Below are 21888 nucleotides of genomic sequence, written 5' to 3' on the forward strand. Positions count from 1 at the left end.
CCTTTTATAGGGGCCTAATATTTTGTATCCATTCAGCACATAAACCCATCTAATCTAGAGACAGCTGCTCTTATAACATCTGTTAAATGTGACTATAACTGCTTTCATAAAACCAGACAGACAATGAACTGAAATCTGGCCCAATGTCAAATCATCTTTAAGAGCAATTATGGTGGTAAAAGATCATTTTAAATTAAGTTGTTAATCCCTGACTTGACAGCGATTCCTCTCAGAAAAGCATCAAAACATCAATATCAGCATTATGAGCATTATGTCTGATTCTAATGGAGAACCCAAAGATACCAAATGCTGAGTGTGAATTTGATTAGTCAGACTGAATTTGGGAGAAATGTATACAAAATGTGGTGCAAAAAAAGTGTCAGTATTGATTAATACTATCATCATACCATCTTTGAGGAAATTTGGTTTGGTAAAATGACTAAACAATGTTTCATACCCACAACCTGTTTTAAACATTTACTTAATTATTTCACTATTTAGGGGATTTATTTGATCTGCTTTAGGAACGAGTGTAATTTGTAAGTGAAGGAATAAGAGCTATGACGTTAAATCCTGGAGTTACTACTGGAAAAGCAATTCGACCAGAATAATAATAATAATAGAGGAATTAGATGTAGGCTACCTATAATGATCATATTATTGTCAAACAATTGTAGATTATCTATATTAGACCCATATTAATAGCAGATTTTTGGTAGTTTTCCACTCCACAATAAAATGTTAGAAGAAAAAAAAAAAAAAAAAAAACCTGAAAAAATAGTCCTCCATATTGCAACTCTAATTCTGTTCATTTAAAACGCACACAGACCAACACCTTTCCCTGGGACAGCTGCTGCATGCTGCATCACAGCTACAGGCCGCACTGAGTCCCCCTCGCCACCAGAGTCCTCTGTTCTCCGGGCGGAGCCGCTGCACTCAAACGTAACGTGATTCCTCTGTTTGTCTCCGCAGCCCTGCCCCTAAAATAAAGGCCTGTGGCCACTTTTAACACATAAATCTACCGTGAAACGTCCCCGGGGGCTGCGTGTCGGCTGCGGACTGTCAGACCGGACCCAGTGAAGTGTGTGACGGCGGTGGGAGAGAAACGGCGTTTGATGCGTTTGAGGACAAGTCCCGTCGCCCCCGGTAAGTTTCTCAGCGAGCGGAACAGCGACGGCGGACGGACAGACAGAGAGAGAGAGAGAGGGGGTTGTTAGCGGCGGCAGCATCCCGGCTACAGCTGCTGCTCAGCGGTAAAAGTTGATACCGGGTGTTGTTGAGGTTAAAACATATTAACAGTGGGTTTAAAACAGCTGCACTGTGTCTTAATGTGCAGCTCAGGATGTAAATGACTCGGTGTAGTTAACTGTTTTGAGACAACAGTTTGGTTTCCGGGGCGTGACCTTCCTTTAAAATCAACAAGTTGATTTTTAAAACTAATAATTATGAATATTTAAACTCATACTCTCTTGTGACGATATATTAAATAGTTAATTGAGGTTTACACGCCTATTTCTGCTTTATCATTTTTTAAATCTACCTTCCAGTTCTTGTGCAATTGTGTGCAGCACTTTGAGTCTACTTTCCTTTTTTTAAACCTGAGGAAGACCACTACTGTGTTGTAGATACAAAGGAAACGCAGACTAACGTGTTTGCAAATGCATTTCTAATGTTGGTACAGCTTTATAATGTACTAACAAATGTTATCCCCATCATTATATGGCATCATGAGTATTAAAGTTGAAATAATTAGTCTTTTTATCAGTTGACAGAAACAATTATTGGCAGCTGTTGATTCATGTACAGTAGGTAGGCTATATCAATATTTTGGGCAAAATTGCAAAAACATTTTGGATTTGAGCAAAAAATTTAACTTAAGAACAAACTAATGAAAGAAAGACTTATTATATATAATTATAAACAGACTAATCATTAATGACAGTAAGTGTGAGTTGATGCCCTGTTGCCGTTGACACTTCTATCAAGTGTCAAAATTGGTGTTAATGCCTCATACATTAAAGATAAAAGGCTTTAAATATAAGGGGTGGTGTGAGACTGTGAGTAAGTATGTTCAATGTGATCATGGTCTGCATTTTTTCAACCATAATAATAACAAAGGCCAAAAGCAAGAAGGTTCTGGGTTCAATTCCCGGGCCTGGGACTTTCTGTGTGGAGGTTTGCATGTCCCACATTAGGTTAATCAGAGACTTTAAATTGCCTGTAGGTGTGAATGTGAGCATGTTAGCCTTGTTCCTATTGGTCAGTGGATGGATAGATGCAACTCTTTTTGTTTTGTTTTACTATTTTCTCTGTCAGGCATGCCTCTGCACAGCATTTGGCCCGTGTGTAGGACACTTTGTCGGGACTGAGGAAACGTAGGCACGATGGGCAACGAGGACTGCCTGGAGGACGTGTTTGTTGCTGTCATACGGCCAAAGAGTCAAGTCAGCCTGAGCTCCAAGGAGTACAGACCCAAAGCCTATGAGGTACAAGTGCTATCTTACTGTACATTTGCCCTTTGATCTCCTTCTCCACATCTTGTCCAAAGCCACAGAAAAAGGGGCTAAGATGAAAATGTAACAATACTGGTTGTTTCCTCTGATGCCTGTAAAGATCCTGTTGATTGAAATGCCTTTGGAAGGGAAGGAGAAGAAAAGAAAGAAAGTCCTCCTGGCGACAAAGATTCAAACGGGAGGAGACAAATCCAAATCCATATTGGATTATGTTGATGAAACAATCAGACCAATATCCAACAATCAAGGCTTCATAGGTGAGTCTCCGACATTTGATGCACTTACATTCATCTAGTCATGTTATTTTTTTTAAAATGAGTCGATGAATTTGAGACATGCTTGACTACAGGTAAACCACAGGGTCACTACAGCAACTTTGTGACTCGTTAAGTAAAGCAATGATCTATTCATGACCCAGTGTCACAGGCTGCAAATGTCTGAGTTGCAGTTAGTGCAACCAAAGAGTGACGTCACCTCCTCAGACTGTCTGGTTTGAGTAGGTGTAAGAGGCTTGGACGTCACTGCGCTTAAACAGCGTTTTGGTTTGCAGGAAAACGTGTGGTGCACATGAAGAAATTTCCTCTCGATGGAACCAATGAAGGGAAAGAAGCCTCACTTTTTGTTGTGCCAGTCAGCGTTAAAGGTGAGAAAAAGAGCAGCATCTTGTATCTAAACCAGGGGTGTCAAACATACGGCCCGTGGGCCAAAACCGGCCTGCCAGAGGGTCCAATCACAGGATGAATTTGGAGATTACACAGAAGACAGAAGACAGAAGAGGCATAATGTTGAAAGAAATTGCAGGTTGTTCATAATGTTTTGTAAAAGGATACTTCATTAAATGTAAAGATCTTAATGATGTTTTTGTACTTTAGAGTTCTCGTTCTTTATAGGTTATAATGCGATAGCACCGTTCGGGCCCACTTGAGATACGATTGTGCTGTATGTGGCCCCTGAACTAAAATGAGTTTGACACCCCTGATCTAAACTAAAGATTACAACAATTTAAACTGGACGTATTGTACAATAATGAGTCCTTTTGCACAGACAACAGCAAGCCTGTCCACAGCGCTGGGAGCCCGAGCTTCTACTGCTTCCACGACATCATGCGGGTGTGCAGCGAGACCAGCGCTCACTTCTGCTCCATCACCTCCAAGATGCTCCTGGCCTTAGACAAGTGAGGATGGAAATCATGCTCTTCCTTTTGTGCAAGTAGAAATGACAGAGCTGCAGTTTTGAATCTTTCTCTTCCTCTTCCCTCCACAGATGGTTAGAAGAGCAGCACACCGTACCTCACGCCATCCCAGCCTTGTTCCGGCCGGCACCTGTTGAGCGGGTGAAGACCAACGTCAGCAACCCGGCCTACAGCAGCGAGGGCAAACTGAGCGACGAGGGTCTGCACATGGGCTACACCGCCCTGGAGATCAAGAGCAAGATGATGTCCCTGGAGAAGGCAGACATGTGCATCCTCAACCCGCTCTACGGCTCCGATCTGCAGTACACAAACCGGGTGAGAGTCCTCATCATGCAGCGAGGTGGAGTTTGGGAAAGGAGATGTTTCTGTTGGGTTTTTTTTGTACCAAGATACCTGAAAGGCAGGAAACCTGATGGACGTTTGATGTAACTGATTGATCTCATTGAAATCTCAAAGACATCATCTCTCTCTTGTACATTTCAAATTAAGATGCATTTTTGTAATTATATCATCTTTGCCTCTGTGTCCATTTCCTAACAGGTAGACAAAGTTATCATCAATCCGTACTTCGGGCTCGGAGCCCCGGACTACTCTAAGATCCAGATTCCCAAGAGGGAAAAGTGGCAACATGGTCCCAACTGTGTGACGGAAGACAAGTGAGGAGTCATCATTACTGCCGTCTGCTGATAATGCCTGCTCTTCTTTGTGTTTTGTATTTCTTCCTCTCTTGCATGAAATCTAAGTGATAAGTAAACGCTGTAACAATGATGCTCAAGAGACAAACGTCCCCTGTCTCTGCAGGGAGCGCCAGTGGGTGGACGATTTTCCTCTTCACCGCAGCGCCTGTGAAGGCGACACAGAGCTGCTCACTAAGCTTTTGGACAGCAACTTCTCAGTCAAGCAGCTGGACAGTGACCACTGGGCTCCTATTCACTATGCGTGCTGGTGAGGCCGATGCTTTTCATGCTGCCGGATAAAGTCTGCAGCATCTGTAATTTATTTGAATTGTGTTTAGTTAATGATGAGCTTGTGTTTGTCTGCTTCCACCCAGGCACGGTAAAGTCAAAGCAACCAAGCTGCTGCTGGAGAAGGGTAACTGTAACCCGAACCTGCTCAACGGCCAGCTCAGCTCCCCTCTGCACTTTGCAGCCAGAGGAGGCCACGTAGAGATAGTGCAACTCCTGCTGCAGCACCCTGAGATCGACCGGGTAGGACATGTGATCCTTGTGTTTGCTTTTATCAAATGGCTCTCATCATTTTAACATTATATTGATGTCAAACCTACTGGTACATGCACTACTGTCCACCAGGAGGAATGCATTTCTTTCACATGTTAATATACAACAAGGTTATATCATTCATAGGAACTAGTAAACACAGAAAAATAGTGCAAATACCTTGACTACTTTAACAGGTTATTTAATTAACTTTTTTTTTTTTTATTACCTTGAATTTAAATCAAACATTTTTTATGCAAATTATATTGGACCAGACTGTGTCATGTTATGTTATGACTTGCTTAGCAGCTGCTTGATATTTGAAATTAGTACATTCATGTTTTTGTGTCATGATTCACCGTGTTAAATCTCATCACACAGCTGCAATAGGTAGATGATAAACAGTAAATATCACCACCCACAGCACATAGAAGACCAACAGAAGAGGTCACCCCTACAAGTGTGTGAGGAGAACAAGCAGAACGAATGGGAGGAGACGGTGAAGCTTCTGCAGCAAGCAAGCAGCAAACCTGTGAGTCGCACATCAGACACTGATAACTCTGTTTGTATTGGAAACACGACAACTGTCTCACAACAGTGTATTCCTTCATCAGCCGTATCCAGCTATTCAAGAGTTTCCATGTTTAGATCAATCCCTTGCAGCTTCTGTGAAGCTGATGATATGAAGTCACACAAGCTTTTTCATTCATATTTATGCCAAATATCTGAAAACAAGGTCCAAAATGTCCTCAACTCTGCCACACAGTTAAGGTTTGGGTTGGGGTTAGCACATGGTCTCAGGACTAGAATATTTATGTCTGAATGACTTTGATATTACTTATGGGATGCACTTGCACATATGAAAAGAATACAAGAGTGTACACAGGTTGTTGTGATTATGAAGGAAAGTGACAAATGAGTTTTGATATGTTTGATATGTTTCAATAGCAGTTGAATATGCGTGTCACTAGATGGTGCTGTTTCCTGAGGCGCAGGTCAAGGGGCTAATCTCCTTGACTTGGTTGTGTTGAGTTTGTCTGTGTGTGTTTTTTTTTTACACAGTATGAGAAGGTGAGAATCTACCGCATGGACGGCTCGTATCGCTCTGTGGAGCTAAAGCACGGCAACAACACGACGGTACAGCAGATCATGGAGGGCATGCGCCTTTCTCAGGATACCCAGCAGTACTTCACTATCTGGATCTGCTCCGAGAACCTCCGTGAGTCAACGCGTTAAATACGTCTTCTGACATTCATACAGTGACAATGAAACCAACCACAACTGATCACTATGAGGGAAGAAATAAATAAGTGTGTGTGCTTGTGTGTGTATTGTGTGTCAGACCTGCAGCTGAAGCCGTACCATAAGCCCCTTCAGCACCTGCGGATCTGGACTGAAATCGTGGCGGACCTGACGGTGCTGGATCCTCAAAGGGAGACGCCTCAGCTGTTTCTGCGCAGGGATGTCCGCCTGCCTCTTGAAATCGAGAAAAAGGTAACACACATTTTAGAAAAGACAGCTCATTTCAATATATTGTGTGTGGGCTACTTATATAAAGTCCTCACTCTGCGATATATTGTCCTGTTCCAGGTGGAGGATCCGCTGGCCATCCTCATCCTGTTCGACGAGGCCCGTCACTGCCTCCTGAAGGGCTTCTTTCCCGCTCCAGACACCAAGCTCATCACTCTGGCCAGCCTCCTCCTGCAGATCATCTACGGCAGCTATGAGAGCAAGAAGCATAAGCAGGGATTCCTCAAGTACAAGAATTTTCCCCAAATTATGTTTTTGCTATAATAGATACAGCTATGATATGATAAATACACCTTTGGTAACCTTTTATTTTACAGGCCGGTAATTAGGTGATAATTTCAAGAAATAGAAAATGAATTGGCTAGTAATGTCATGAAATAGCCTATAAATAATGGTCAATTTTATAGTAATGTCATGTTTTTCATAAAGGTAAAAGATTACACATGTTTTTCATGCTTTGAATCTTTTGGGAAAGGCCAGAATTTTTCTCCACCAAGTCCTTGCACTATTATTTCTGGGCTACTTCTAAGCAATTAATTGTTATTTCTTGGCCATATTTCTCGCCATTACTATGAAATTGACTGTTATTTCTAGACATTATGATGTAATTGGTGGCCTGTAAATTAAAGGGTTACCAAACCTTTTTGTAAGTGGTGTCATAGGCTTCAGTGTAAATATGGTGCTTGGTGTACTGAGGAAAAAGCTGCTAGCCCCCTAACCCTCTGTTTATTTCCAACAGTGAGGAAAACCTGAAATCTATCGTGCCGATATCAAAGGTGAAAAGCAAAGCGTACCACTGGACCAACAGGATTCTTCATGAATACAAAGTACGTTCAGTTTTTTCACTGTAAAGATTATGTTCACTCTTAAATCGAGCCGTTCCCTGACGTCCCTTTCCCCCTCCTCCCTCTCTGACAGGCTTTGAGCACCAGTGAGGGCGTGAGCAAAGAGATGCACCACCTGCAGCGACTCTTCCTGCAGAACTGCTGGGACATCCCGACCTATGGAGCAGCTTTTTTTACAGGCCAGGTCTACACCAAGGCCAGTGCCAGCAACCACAAAGTCATCCGTGTCTATGTCGGGGTCAACACCAAGGGACTGCATCTCATGAACATGGAGACCAAGGTAATGTCTCAAACTTCAAGCTGAATACCAAATATCCCCATGTGCTCTTATTTAAACTCAAGTTTGTGAGTTTACTGAACAAGTTGTTGTTACAAGTTAAAATAATAATTTTGTTGAATCTAGGTGCTTCTCATCAGTTTAGAGTATGGCACATTCATGTGGCAGCTTGGACACGCTGATCAGTACTTCCAGATACACAGCGGCGACAACAAAATGAACTTCATTGTCCACACAAAACAGGTAACTACTCGGGGATATTTCCAAATTCATGAGGTTCAAACTTGTTTTGTATTTGAAGAATTATACCTAACGTAAAATGATTCATATACAAAGCAAAATATTTAACAATAATCTTTTCTCAGTGATGGCAGCTAATATGTTTGATGTTTCCAAAGGCCATACACTCCCTGAACCGGAAGCACTGATGCACTTTTGCCATTGCACTATTATTTTTAGCCTATTTATATATTTTATACATTAGTTACATAGTTATTTTTCCTGCTGGCCAGACTGGTTGTGTATGTTGTTTTATGTATATATATTTGTTTGCATTTGCTGATGCCGAGGCCACTGGCAATTTCGTTGTATTTTCTTTTACAATGACAATAAAGCTTCTATCTATCTATCTATCTATCTATCTATCTATCTATCTATCTATCTATCTATCTATCTATCTATCTATCTATCTATCTATCTATCTATCTATGTTAAATGGAAATCAACATCTCTCTCAAACGGTGGTTATCTCTTCACAGGCTGGCCTAATTGTGAAGCTTTTAATGAAGCTGAGTGGACAGATGACTCCAAATGATAAAGCCGTAACAGACAAATACGCCTATGGCTGAAAACAGTTGAAGAAAATGCAATAACTCTGGGTGAAGAGCAAAGCTGGCACCTCTTTTTGTATATTAGGCTTACCAATGTCTTTCACACCTTCACAATGCCTATTTTGAAAAGTCATATATTTTCGTTGCATGTAAATATGTTTATTATTTAATGTTTTGTTTTTAATAAACTGATTGATGTATGGATGAACTTGTCCTGTCAGTTGTTTCTAAAGTATGAGTATGTGCCCCATTCAGACACAGAGTTAATTTCAAGTCTTCTATGAGACAGAGATGGAGTTAGATGTAACAAAGGTAACATTTGAAACTTTTTTTTAGCAATTTATATGTTTTAAAATTGTTTTTAGAAAATTATTTTTTAGCTAATATAGAGGATGCAATCATGTATTTTGTCTTACAGTAGCAGTGACAGTAGCTGTATTGAGGTTTTTAACAAAAACAACACTGAGAGAATATAGGCTATAACTGGTAAAACTAATGTACAGTACTAGTATAGTATTACTGTTTAATAACATAATGCTTTTGTTGCATTATAAAATGCATAAAATATACCTAATGCACATAATTTAATTTTTTTTTTAATGCATGAAATATTATGTAATAAAAACATTTTCAGGGTCCATTACATTACACTGAATTTTTCCACTTTTTTTTCCACTTAAATGTTTTTGCTGTTATGAAGACGGGCATTTGGCTTATTCAATCTGCCGATATATTGTCATATGTAGCAGGTACATCATTCACATTAGCCTTTAGCAGCAGCCGACAGTTTGCTAAACTTTAGCTAATTTTCTCATTAAAAAATGATGAATGTTACTGCTACTCGCTACTCGGGCACATTTAGGTCCCTGCAGGGAACTGAAAACGAGTGAAACCTTTTACCCACACACATGAATGAGTTTTTAAAGGGAGATAAATGCAGTACGTGACAGTGCAGTGTAAAAGTAAAAAAGAAAAAAGTTTGAAAGGTGAACGTTTTCTCAAAAAATATCCTTACAAATCGATGTTGGTCGGTCGTCCTCCTGCCGGGGAGTGACATCATATAGCAAGACATGGGTTCAGGTAGCGGCAGCCAATCACGGCGTCGCTTGCTTGACGGACACGCCACCAGCAGCCAATAGGAAGCCTCCGTTGGTCAGGCGGGGGGCGGGACAAGCGTTGACAGGTAGAGATGCGGGGGGATTAACACCAACCGCAGGAGACAGAGGAGGCGCAGTGAGTGACCGGTTGCGGTGGGACGGAGGGACCAACTTCATACCCTGGCTGCGATACAACGGAGGGTTTTTTCTTTTCTTTTTTTCTCAGATTAACCATCGGCAGTGAAACGAGTTAGAAACATGTCGATGCACTTGTATCAGATGAGCACCAAGCTGCTCGGGGACACTGTTGGGAAAATGAACGATAACATGACGTCCATCGTGCTGGCAGCCTCGCTCATCACTCTCACTCTGGGATATATCTCCAAAATACTGCTCAAACAGTCCTCCGACAAAGACGGGGTAAGTTCACATAATAATAAATACATAAATAAATAAACACTGAGAGAAAGATTTGCTGAAATGCACCGGTTTGTAGCCTATTCATTATCTCCTATTTGTTTTTTGTTTTTTTTGCAGAAACATCCACCTTACATACCCTCCAGCATCCCCTTCCTGGGCCATGCCATTGCGTTTGGGAAAAGTCCTATTGAATTTCTTGAAGAAGCCTATGATAAAGTAAGAAGCACAGTAGAGCTGAAACTATTTGTCTGCAGATATTTTAATTATTAATTATTGTGTTTAAGTAGATTTTCATTCAAACTATCAAAAATGACTTGTTCCAGCTTTTCAAATGCAAGTTACACCTGTTTTCCCTCTGTCCTCTATGATATCAAACTAAACTTCCTTTAGCTTTTGGACTGCTGATCAGAAAAACACAAAAACAGGTTGAATGTCAAAAGGCCTTAAGAAATACTAATCACGTTAATTTATAAAGAAAATAATTATTAGTTGCAGCCCTTTGGGTGTGCACTCATGCAAAGACAGTTTCATTTCTGAAAGTAATATTGTCTTTATCTAATTTCACTCAGTGATTCCTGGACATGCATGCATTGCACACTTAATCGGTCTTCATTTCCTGGTTCAGGATGTTTTTGGTTTTTGATGCCTAAATCACCAGCAGGTACATGTGGTGCACGGTGATAAAAAGTGATTTGTGAAAGTCTTTGAGGCCTGAAAAGATGAAGTTGTGTGAAGAATTAAGATCGCCACTCCACCAACCTTTTTTTGTCCTGACCCCTGAGCAGTGTTTTCAGGTTCAGGTTACTTTATCGAGAGTATAAACATCCATCACAATTCAAACAATCAAAACGAGACATAAAACATAAACAAGAAACAAGAAACAAATTAGAATCGACAGAAAGTGCTGCAATCCATGAAATAAAAACAAATAATAAAATAATTAAAAACTGAGAAAAAAAAGAGAATAAAACAATGAGATAAAATCTATTTTAACCCTTGTATCTCTGCTCTCCTGTCACAGTACGGCCCTGTATTCAGTTTCACCATGGTTGGTAAAACCTTCACCTACCTGCTGGGCAGCGAAGCAGCAACGCTGATGTTCAACAGCAAGAATGACGACCTGAACGCCGAGGACGTTTACTCCAGACTGACCACCCCAGTGTTTGGCAAAGGAGTCGCATATGATGTGCCGAACCCTGTGAGTCCATCACAGCTGACCTGTCACATTCACTACATCAGTCAAGTAACGGTGGAAAAGTTAATCCTAATTGATGAATTTCATTTGTATCAAATCATTTATTAAAAAAAAAAAAGCCACAGCAGCAAATCCATATATTTACCTGCATAAAGGTTAAAAAAGACTGCAGCACACTTTTTTTTATAGAAACAATAAGATAATGGATAAGTATAATAATGGATAAGTTTTATTTTTATATTACACGTTTCTATTCTGATTTAATTTTTACATTCTACATTATTACATTTTTCCCACATGTGCTCCTGTGACAATTTGAATTTCCCCTATGGGGGATCCATAATGTTAATCTTGATCTTAATATGCACTTTCTTTTATATGTTGCAGATCTTTCTGGAACAAAAGAAGATGTTGAAGACCGGACTGAACATTGCTCATTTCAAAGAGCATGTGAAAATCATCGAGGCGGAGACCATCGAGTATTTCCAGAGATGGGGAGACAGCGGAGAGAGCAGTAAGATCATTTACTCTGCAACAAGAACAAATAGAGGCATTTAGAAGTGATGTCATGTGTGTATTGGTTGAACTGATTGGTTTGGATCGTTGTTTGCTGCTGCTGGTTCTTACTGAATGAACTCCTGCTTGTCTCAGACCTGTTTGAGGCCTTGTCCGAGCTGATCATCCTGACGGCCAGCAGCTGCCTCCATGGGAAGGAGATCCGCAGCATGCTGGACGAGCACGTGGCCCAGCTCTACGCCGACCTGGACGGGGGATTCAGCCACGCTGCCTGGCTGCTGCCCGGCTGGCTGCCCCTGCCCAGCTTCAGGTGGGACGACTGGAGGAGAATAAGATGAACACATTAGGGAAGAAAGAGAATAATAATAACAAGAGCAAAAAGTGAAATAATAACACAGATACAAATATATATCTTCTTTTGCCAGGAAGAGGGACAAGGCTCACAGAGAGATCAAGAACATCTTCTTCAAGGTGATTCAGAAACGCAGGAACTCTGGAGAGAAAGTGGACGACATCCTGCAGACGCTCATCGATGCCACCTACAAGTAAGACACCATCACTTATTATTGATCACCTATAAAGCACAGTACTTACTCTGTGCAGCAGTTGCTCAAATTACCATTAGAGAGAATAATACAATAAAAGTCCTAAAATCACTGATCCCCACTTTTTCAGAGATGGACGCCCCCTGAATGATAATGAGATTTCCGGGATGTTGATCGGTCTCCTGCTGGCCGGTCAGCACACGTCGTCCACCACTAGCGCCTGGATGGGTTTCTTCATGGCCAGGGACAAGGCGCTGCAGGAGCGCTGCCTCGCTGAGCAGAAGGCCGTGTGTGGAGAGGAGCTGCCGCCACTCAACTTTGACCAGGTAAGAATTTCATATTTACCCAAATTAGAGCATTTTAGACATGTACTTTAATTTAAAACTTATTTTGTACAAAACAGACACAGGACATAAAGCCAATACACCATTACATCAGAGTTCTGCTCCAACACTAGGAATAAATTGAGTAAATAAAGTAAAATAAAAAAACATTGTGCAGTGAAAAACGCATTCAAGCCCATTGACCACAAGCTTTAGAGCTGCATCAGAACCGTTAACCCTCCAGGGCCAATGATCACGCCGCTGTGATCAGATCACGTGATGTTTTCAAAGTGCCGTAACAAAAGAAATAGGTCACCTGGAACGCTGCTGTCAACTTCACTGGAAAGTGCAGATTTGAAACTCTCTCCCAGTTTTTGTTTGACGTTGATAGACCATATAAAACCAGAGATTTGATAGTGTTAATAAAAATAATTATAGCAAAAAGTGAAAGTGGGACTTTACAAAACAGAAAAAAGGCTGATACTACTCTTTTGGGACTCAATATGTCAATAATGTAGGTTAAAGTGAAAAAATTATTGTCAGATCATATAGGCAAAAAAAAGATGATACCAAACATGGGTATGCTGAATATTTTTCCATGTGGTATATAAAGGTAAAATCAAAAGTATTCAAAAACAATAAAAACAGACTCAGACCTTTAAAGGTTAAAGATAAATGTAATTCATGTTCAAAATATAAATAAATCCTGAAGTTTTGAAGTTAAAATAGTCCTAATATTTTGACCTGGTGTCGTCCCCAGCTGAAGGATCTCACCTTGTTGGAGCGCTGTTTAAAGGAGACCCTGCGTCTCCGCCCGCCCATCATGACCATGATGAGGATGGCTCGTTCTCCTCAGGTATGTCCACCTGTACGAGTACACACGTCACATGTTCTCTACATCTGTTCTAGTTTGAGTGTATTGACCCTTTGTTTGTTTTGTTTTTTTAATTCCCAGACTGCAGCAGGCTACACCATCCCTGTGGGCCACCAGGTCTGCGTCTCCCCGACCGTCAACCACCGTCTGCACGACACCTGGGACGAGAGGATGGAGTTCCGTCCCGACCGCTACCTCAATGACAACCCTGCCGCAGGGGAGAAGTTTGCCTACGTGCCGTTTGGAGCTGGTGAGAAAAATAACCTTAAAGGGATACACCAACATTTTTTTTTTTTCGTCTCTCGCCTCACTCCCGAGTCCATGACAAGCAGATAGACACCATCCTTTCGACTGTGCGTGCAGTAACAAGGGAGAGCCCGTATCGTCCGTAATTAGCTTAGCTCAAACGCTAGAAGTGTATAGGTAGTGTTAGCCTGCCTCCACCTAAAGTCATCAGAGACACTCTTCAGCAACTCTAGACGGACCGATCTTCGTCTCAGAGCTGACAAAACTCTCCAGTATGGCATCTTGAGCGGTCAAATGCTGGTAATGGGACGAGATCGATCAAAACGGAGGGTTCAAGCAAAGACAGTTTATTTTGGTTCAAGCTAGCTACATCGAGGGTAGGTTAGCTTCCTATTTCAAAGTGAAAGCACAAATTCTATCGCCATGGTTTTCTGTATGTAAAGGGCAAAGGGTGTTTTATTTTGTGAAAGTAGCCGGAAGTGCGTTGGTCACAACGGCTAGCTTGAGTAGTGCCGAATTCGTCCGAACAAAATTGTAAACAGCTGGTATTTAGACAAATTAACGACACACAGCTGATCTAAACGGCTACTTTCTGGCCTGTCGATAAAGTGATATATTTACAGAGTTTAGAGCCAAAATGAAATCAGCTTCTGACTGCTCATTTCCGCTCGGGTAGGAGGCAGGCTAATACTACCTATGCACTTCCAGCGTTTGAGCTAAGCTAATTACGGGCGATACGGCTCCATCTCCCTTGTTACTGCACGCACAGTCGAAAGGATGGTGTCTATCTTCTTGTCATGGACTCGGGAGTGAGGCAAGACATGAAAAAAAATGTTGGCTTATCACTTTAAAACTGACAAACTTGATATTGAGTCAAACTGCATCAAACCCAAATCAAATCGATCCTTGTCTCGTCTGTGTTTCAGGACGTCATCGCTGCATCGGGGAGAACTTTGCCTACGTCCAGATCAAAACCATCTGGTCCACGATGCTGCGCATGTATGACTTTGACCTGGTGGACGGATATTTCCCCACAATCAACTACACCACAATGATCCACACGCCACACAACCCCGTCATCAGATACAAGAGGAGGAAACAGTGAGAGGCCGAAGGAGGGCGGTGACAGTCGAGGAGCAAAGACGCGAAGGAGGAAACAATCATGTTTGAAGTGGATCTTTAACTTCCTGGGACTTTGAGTTAAAGAAATATTAGATGAACAAACTTTGCTCTGTCTAAGCCTGTGCTTCTGTGCTTCCCTCATTTTTAGATCTCGAGTCCAACTCTTTTTCTGAAGATCAACAATATTTTAGATTCTTGTGTTTTCCAGAGCAAAATACACTTGTGTGACTCTGACCTGAACACTGATGCTCATATTCACAATGTGAATCCTTAGAAAAATAGAAATGGAGAAGTAGAGCGCCTTCATGAAGCGGAGATAGAGTGAAAACAGGAAGAAAGTTTTACTCCTGCTGTGTCCCAGAGCTGTGACGAAAGAAAATTATTGTTTGTTTTTCTCCATTTTAACAATCCTGTGGATGAAAGTTAATTCTGGACCTTGGCAAGAGCAGTAAGTCGCCGCTGTAGAGCTTTTGATCGCATCACATTATCTTCATCAGCAGGCGGAGTTTGCTCTGAGGAAGATCACGTGATATGATAAAGCTCCAGAGCAGCTTCTTACAAACCTCTGAGGAGATAAGGTCGCAAATATCAATCATACTATTGCTGTAACTTATGAAGCTCTCATTACTGTCCCACCTGTTTGCTCATGAGGGCTCCACCTGGAGGAGCTACATGATGTGAAATCAACCGACTGTGTCTTAAAGAGAAAGATATGAACTGTACAAAGAGCTGGTGAGATCAAGATCAGTCAAACCGTCTCTGAGAGGAGGTGAAACCAGACAAAACAAGTCAACACACCAGTGTGGATTCATGTTCAGTAGTGTAGCACCTTAACACTTTATACACAGAGCTTCTGTCACGTGAGCCCATCAGGTGTTCTCCAGCTGAACCTCGTTGAGTTAACGACCATGTAACTCATACAGAAGTTTTCCCTCACTACAAGTTTGTGTTTGACAAGAATATGTGTTGGTTTATTTTCTTATTTAGTTTTTAATGGCCATGAATATATATGAATAATGATGCCTTCTTTAAAAAGAACTTCTGCCTTTGTTTGACCTAGAAATTTTGTCACATTGAATCTAAGCAAAATCATTAAAAAAAAAACATAAATAAAATATTTCTGGTTATGTTCACGTGTAAAATGAAACCCTTCAGTAGCGGATGACTGAACTGCAACAATAATGAACAGACTATATTGTGAATGTTTTGAGAGAAAAATGTTTTACTCACTTTTCTTTTTCTTTGCAAATGTCAACATAAGTTACAGTAACAAAATGTTTTCTTGCCTGGTGGTAAACAAGAGAAGTCAAACACACCACTCTTTGAAATAATGTAGTCCTCTTTATTTCAGTTTTTGACAAAATACCCAGAAAATTCAAAGCTCCTACGCTTTACAAAAATACGTTCTCTACAAATGTCCTCTGTAGTCTGTCCGGTCTAAACAAAACACAGTGTAGTGTAGGATATCCAGTAGCAGCCTCCTTAACAGTAAATCCAAACATTCTCTACATAACGCTCCACCCATACAACACAAACATATAAATTAATCACAAGGTCTTAAATTAGCATTAGACAAATATACATGATTGTAGTCCATCCACAACAAAGAGGCAGATTAAATTACAAACATAGCTGTTTTTCAAGTGCCGGCGACAAAAAAGCCTGAATACATGTCGTACACTAATAAAAAAACATGTTTTGGTCCACATGGAACGATACAGTCCACACCAGAATGATAGAAAACAGCAGAGCGCTCAGCACGAGAAAAGGCAACTGAGTTTCTTCAAGCCAAAGTAACTTGTCAGCATCTATCTTCTCAAGCCAAAGTGCAATTGAGCATATGAAGAAGCACCTGTGGAGAAAATGAAAAAGTTAGGTAACTCTGAAAACAAAAGGACTAGGAGGCAAAACTCATGATGCTAAAACAAACTCAAATTAGGGACAGTCTTTACAATGTCCAACTATCTCATACATACATTTATCTGTGTTTTACAGCAATGGCCCTCTGCTTATGAGTAAAGTATCTGTTTTTGACTGTTAAAGTGTTAAACGGACAAAACTTTTCTTTTCTGACAAAGTAGCCAAAACAGCACAAGTTAACTGCTCTACTACTATTGTGTTTACATCTCTTTTACCGCTTATTTGTTGTAAATATTGAAGACTCAAAACAGCCAGTTTGTGTCAGAGGTTTAGTCAGATTTGAATTAAATCCTACTAATTCATGCCTCAGACAGAGACCACCTTTTGGGCAAGAACATGGTGTAAGACACTCTCCCTTTATCCTGCTGTGGATCGTCTCTGTCAAGAATTTGCATACTTTTACATAACTTATAAGAGACCTAATAAGTTAAGTGGCTGAGAATTTGTCTTCTCCACAGGTAAGAAATCAGGTTCCTTTACTCTGAGCGCAGCCTGGACGTTTTAAAAAGACTGACTGCTGTGGAAACTCTGTCGTAAGTGCGAGTGAAGCCGCTGCACTGCGTGTGTGTGTGTTACCTGATGTCACGCTCCCCAGCCTCCTCTGCAGCGCCTCCAGTCTGGAGATGTAGTCAGTGAGCGCTCGGTCGGGGTCGTAGCTCTGCAGGTGGGAACAGGTGAGAGCTCCGTGGTCTCCTGCCAGATGAAACCTGCACAGCACAGAAACAACGGTCATCATGTCTTCAGGAACAAAACTGGTGTTAGTTTGGACTTCACTCCAACAAATTTACAATCTATGAAATATAAGAAAAAGAAGCTGACTAAAGGGATCAATTATGATAGTGAGAGTACAGTACAGTTAATCAATGAACCAGCAACTAAAAAGAAATAAACAAACACTGCTTACTTCTCAAATATTAGCATTTTTTAAATTGTGTGATCTGACAAAACAAATTTTTTTGTACTTGATATGGTTTTGAATTATTTTGGCATTTCAGAGACAAAATAAAAAACTGACTAATAGATTAACTGATAGTATTTGTAATTGTCACTAATAAGCTTCATTGCAGTTGTACCTGTGGTGTGTGGAGGAGACGGCTGATCGGGGGGATTCCCGTCCGCTTCTCCCTCTGCTGCTGGAGACCACCCCTCCTCCTCCGCCGCCTCTCTCCCTGTACATTTCCACGCTGCCCGGGTGAAGATATGGTGAATCTCTCGTCTCTGTACCTGAGGGAGGTCAAGAACAATATGTTGAATGTTACATCTAAATGATATTCTCTCCAGCATATAAAGGTCAAAAGAAATGTTACGATGCTGTGGTTACCTAATGTTTGTCCTGTGCCGTTCTTGACACTGAAGGAGGGTGTGGAGCTCATCCCTGTCGCCTTGTGCCATCGCTTCACTAGGAAACGCATTCTGCAGTAACAGACAAAAAAAAAAAGTTTAGTTTTGTTAAAATAACAAAATTTGTAACCCTTCTCCAAATGTATTTAATATAATAAAAAAAGTAACTTTGTTTATATAGCACACAAGTTTACAAAGTGCTTGACAAAAACAACATGTATAGATTACAAAAGATAAGACACAAACAAGTGTCATAAAACCATAAGAGATGGACCACCCAAGCACTAAAGCAACAGAGGCGATACGAGACCCCAACAACAAATTGAGACCAGGAGGACTCAAATTAAAATGCAGGATGCAGATAATTAGATAAAATTAATAAAAGCGAGTATACATGATAAAAGGAGATAAGATATGATAAGAAAAGAAAAGAATCAGAAGAAGGCGTAAAAGTAAAACTAAGAGCATCTGAGTAAAACTGTGAGATAAAATAAGGCAATAGTAAAGGGGCAGTGACAGTGAATCTAAAAGTAGAATAGGGAAGTAAACCAACTAAGAGAGTGAGGGCACATTAAGAAGGGATAAAAATGATAAGAAACAAAAGGAAAAGAATAACAAGATGATAAAAAAGATGAGGATGACATCACATAAAAGCAAGTCTGTAAATGTGGTAAAAGCCCCCGGTTACCTGGAGAGGGCGATAGAGACGCGGACGGCAGATCTGAAGCGCATCAGCCCCCGACGGCGCTGACTTAGAGAATCCAGGCTGGAGACCGACGGTCGGCTGCCCATCCTGGAGAGCAGCGATAAAGTGGCTTCCTCACACTCCTGGAAACCACCCAGCAGTAACAGCAGATACTTCTTCTGGTAGATCAGTGCTTTGCGGAAGCTCTCGGACCTCAGGTACTTCCCATACATCCTCTATAAGCACCAGACAGAGAGAGAGAGAGAGAAGAGGAAGAAGAAGGGACATGGAGTCAACGACCCTCTTGATTCACTTGGACCACAGGGACAAACTGAGGTACACGTCTATGTTCAGTGGTGTATTCGTGGTCGCTGACCTTCAGTGCAGCGTTGTCGGCCTCAGGTCCGGTTATCTCTCGCAGGGCGTCGGCCCGGATCTCTCCCTTGAGTCGGGCCACCTGGGACTGAGCCAGGTGAAGAGCTTTCTCCAGACGGACCTTCTCTCGGGTCCACGCCTCCCGCTCCTGGGACAGCAGCATACTGGCCGAGTCCATTTTTGAAACGCCTCTCCGGCTGCTCGGCTGCAGGAGGAAAATATAGGAATAAAGGAGAAGTAGAACTATTTTATTATATTTCAAGTCTACGGGTATGACGCAGCATCGTTTATCAGATTAAACATACCAAATGTAAACAGTAAACACTGAGGGAGGAAAGAAAGCTGGTTGGTTTCTATGCACTGGACAAGTGGAATAGATTGTAAGACTCCCTGATGCTGTTTTTCCTTGTGTCTGCTCAATGCGCTTTAATTTCTGACATTGTTTTATTGATTTGGTATTGCCAGTTTCATGATTATATTGTGGAATATGTTCATAATTGTGTTTATTTCATTGAAAAAGAGAGCCTGCTCTAAATTGGCTCCCCTGAATAAATAAAGGTTTGAAGTGAAATGACATAAATAAAATTGATATTTAAGCCTGTATGAACATACATGAGATTTCCCAGAATACGGATTATTATGTTTAATTGTATTTGAAATAAACCGTTGCCTGGTCCTGATCTCAGAGCTGTCCTTAGTCTCTTCAGTATGTTGGTTGTTTTGTTCTGCGATGTACTCACGCTGTCTCCTGATCCCAGACCAGCCTGCCTGTAACGTCGGAGCTCCTCTTCCAAGCGGAGCGTGTGGTTTCTCAGATCATTCTTCTCCTCGGTCAGACGGCTGACGAACCCTGTCAGCTCGGCGTTCTGCCGCAGCAGCCGCTCCGTCAGGGAGTTGGACGAGCTGGAGGAGCCTCCAACCAGCAGGGACGCACTCTGAGGGGAAACACGCCGGGGGATCGACAAGCAGATGTCACGTGTTTGGAAAACAGTCGAGTCGAGATGTCGAGAGTTTCCAATCCAGAATTATTTAATAGCATTAGTTAAAACCAAAAGAAACAGTGACTGACCTCGGGGACGGAGGGTAGACCGGGTGACTGCTGCAGCATAGTGATGACATCATCAACAGCGGACTGAACCCAGGTCAGTTCTTCACTGTCGACCTCTGCAGTCGATCTGTGCATAATGTAATAACCCTTATTAATTTTTTTATTCAATATACTGTAGCAGCAATTTATGGATTCTCTTTGTTTACATTGCACATAAACTTGCACAAACCACATATCTGCTTAAAGGCAACTTCAACGATGTGATATTTTAGTTTTAATCATGTTAAACCCACAGAACCTGAATTATTTTCATCTGTCCACTGTCCAACTATCGACCGTCAGGCTCTCTCCTTTACCTGCCAGGAGTTTTGCTTGTCATGCTGTGGATCTTTGAGGAAACGAGGTGGAGTTTGCCCACGATCTTGTCCACTGTGCGCCACGGACCCTGATGCGGTCCCGTGGGAGAGACCTCCAGGTGGGGGGACGAGACGGAGCCGGCAGACGGGACATGTCCAGTCTTCTGCTGGAACACCCAGTCTTTGGTGCGGTCGGTGTGTGACTCGCTCTGCCATGCCGCCTGCTGCTTCGATAAACACGATATAGCTTTGATTAATCTTGAGTTATGAAACTAGATGATCTTACTTTTTGACCAATGATGGATTAAGAGTCTCTGATGTATGATGTGATACTTACACTGTGGCCGTCAGCCTGCTGAGCTCCGCTCTCCTCCCTTTGTCCTGCTCGGTTTAACCTCTCCTCCAGTCTCTCCTTCTCCTCCTCCAGGCTCTTCCTTCTCTCCACCTCTCTCTCCAGCTGCTCCTGAGTCTCCAACAGTCGTGCGTCCAGGCTCTCCAGCTGGGCCTGAGCCTCCAGCAGCGCCTCCTGGTCCCGCCTCGACCTCTGACTCGATAGAGACGTCTCCTCGTCTTTTCGCACCACCTCAAGCTTCTCGGCCTCGACCTGGCTGAGGAGATGAACCACCTGAAGAAGAGAAATCAGATGTTTTCTAGTTAATAATAGTGTAGTGGAGTATTAAAGTGGAGTAACAGTGTCTAACACATACTGAAATACATCTGTGGATTAAAATCAGGCTGCAAGTGTTACTTTTTAGAGCATGTTAAGACTGCTGATGAATATAATTTATTAATTTCATTTGTTTTTTTGTGTGTTTTTTGCATTTTCCTCTGTCAGTTTCTTTTATAATACCTTACATGTTCAAAATAAAGGCTTAATAAATAAATAAGGGTAAAAAATATCTCCATATATACCCAATATATGTATAGATATATATATGCAAAAATATCTGATTTAAACTTCTTTGGGGATAAATACAGTACAGAAACCACAAACATCCCACCTGTGCGTGTTTGTCATCGAGCTCCCTCTTCAGTCTTTCCAGCAGGTGTCCTTCCTCCTCCAGCCCCCTCCTCTCATCCTCGACCCGCTCCTCGCCGTCAGGGGAGACGCCCGTCCGCAGCTCCCTCTCTCTCCCCAGTGCGGTGCTCATCTCCTGGGCTTTGGCTCGCTCCGTCTCCAGCTGGACCTGGAGCTCCTGCAGGCGTCTGTGGAGACTCAGACGCTCCTGCTCAGCCTGCTGGGAGAGCTGCGATGAGGCCTGGCGCTCCTGGTCCAAACTCGTTGTCAGCTGGGCCACGCGGCTCTTCTGCTCCTGCAGACTGAGGTGGAGGTCCTGGGAGAAAAACAGAATACAACAACAAATTCACAATAAGAAGTTCAGACAGCTGCCTTTATAAATAATAAAATACTCTAAATGCCT

The 21888-nt window shown here is 41.9% G+C and overlaps 3 protein-coding genes across 3 annotated transcripts in view; 2 read left to right on the forward strand and 1 right to left on the reverse strand.

Moving 5' to 3' along the window:
* The first annotated feature begins 938 nt into the window (after positions 1-938).
* On the forward strand, positions 939-8608 carry krit1 (KRIT1 ankyrin repeat containing). Its single transcript, XM_085791459.1, has 17 exons — positions 939-1146; positions 2317-2486; positions 2614-2770; positions 3064-3156; positions 3558-3687; positions 3777-4020; positions 4246-4361; positions 4507-4650; positions 4757-4913; positions 5347-5454; positions 5985-6141; positions 6265-6416; positions 6513-6679; positions 7192-7279; positions 7371-7577; positions 7701-7817; positions 8333-8608. Exons 2-17 carry the CDS (start codon positions 2385-2387, stop codon positions 8420-8422), a joined length of 2229 nt encoding a protein of 742 aa, XP_085647585.1. The 5' UTR covers positions 939-1146; positions 2317-2384; the 3' UTR covers positions 8423-8608.
* Positions 8609-9654: 1046 nt separating this feature from the next.
* cyp51a1 (cytochrome P450 family 51 subfamily A member 1) lies at positions 9655-15021 on the forward strand. The gene is made up of 10 exons (XM_085791460.1): positions 9655-9921; positions 10039-10137; positions 10943-11119; positions 11504-11630; positions 11768-11942; positions 12058-12177; positions 12308-12503; positions 13261-13356; positions 13456-13624; positions 14547-15021. The coding sequence occupies exons 1-10, from the start codon at positions 9760-9762 to the stop codon at positions 14723-14725; spliced, it is 1500 nt and encodes a 499-aa protein (XP_085647586.1). The 5' UTR covers positions 9655-9759; the 3' UTR covers positions 14726-15021.
* Positions 15022-16067: 1046 nt separating this feature from the next.
* The window catches only part of akap9 (A kinase (PRKA) anchor protein 9), a 66128-nt gene continuing 60307 nt past the window's right edge, over positions 16068-21888 (reverse strand). The window contains exons 45-55 of the mRNA XM_085791461.1: positions 21469-21801; positions 20805-21092; positions 20468-20691; positions 20133-20238; positions 19804-19998; positions 19065-19268; positions 18692-18924; positions 17984-18075; positions 17736-17886; positions 17239-17369; positions 16068-16594 (exon numbers count right to left, since the gene is read on the reverse strand). Of these exons, the coding sequence (XP_085647587.1) occupies positions 16551-16594; positions 17239-17369; positions 17736-17886; positions 17984-18075; positions 18692-18924; positions 19065-19268; positions 19804-19998; positions 20133-20238; positions 20468-20691; positions 20805-21092; positions 21469-21801 (2001 nt within the window). The 3' untranslated portion in view covers positions 16068-16550. The remainder of the gene's footprint in view (positions 16595-17238; positions 17370-17735; positions 17887-17983; positions 18076-18691; positions 18925-19064; positions 19269-19803; positions 19999-20132; positions 20239-20467; positions 20692-20804; positions 21093-21468; positions 21802-21888) is intronic.

Source organism: Trachurus japonicus, chromosome 11 (genome assembly GCF_045865225.1).
Source record: "Trachurus japonicus isolate A0001 chromosome 11, Traja_1.0".
In the NCBI taxonomy this organism is placed as follows: Eukaryota; Metazoa; Chordata; class Actinopteri; order Carangiformes; family Carangidae; genus Trachurus; species Trachurus japonicus.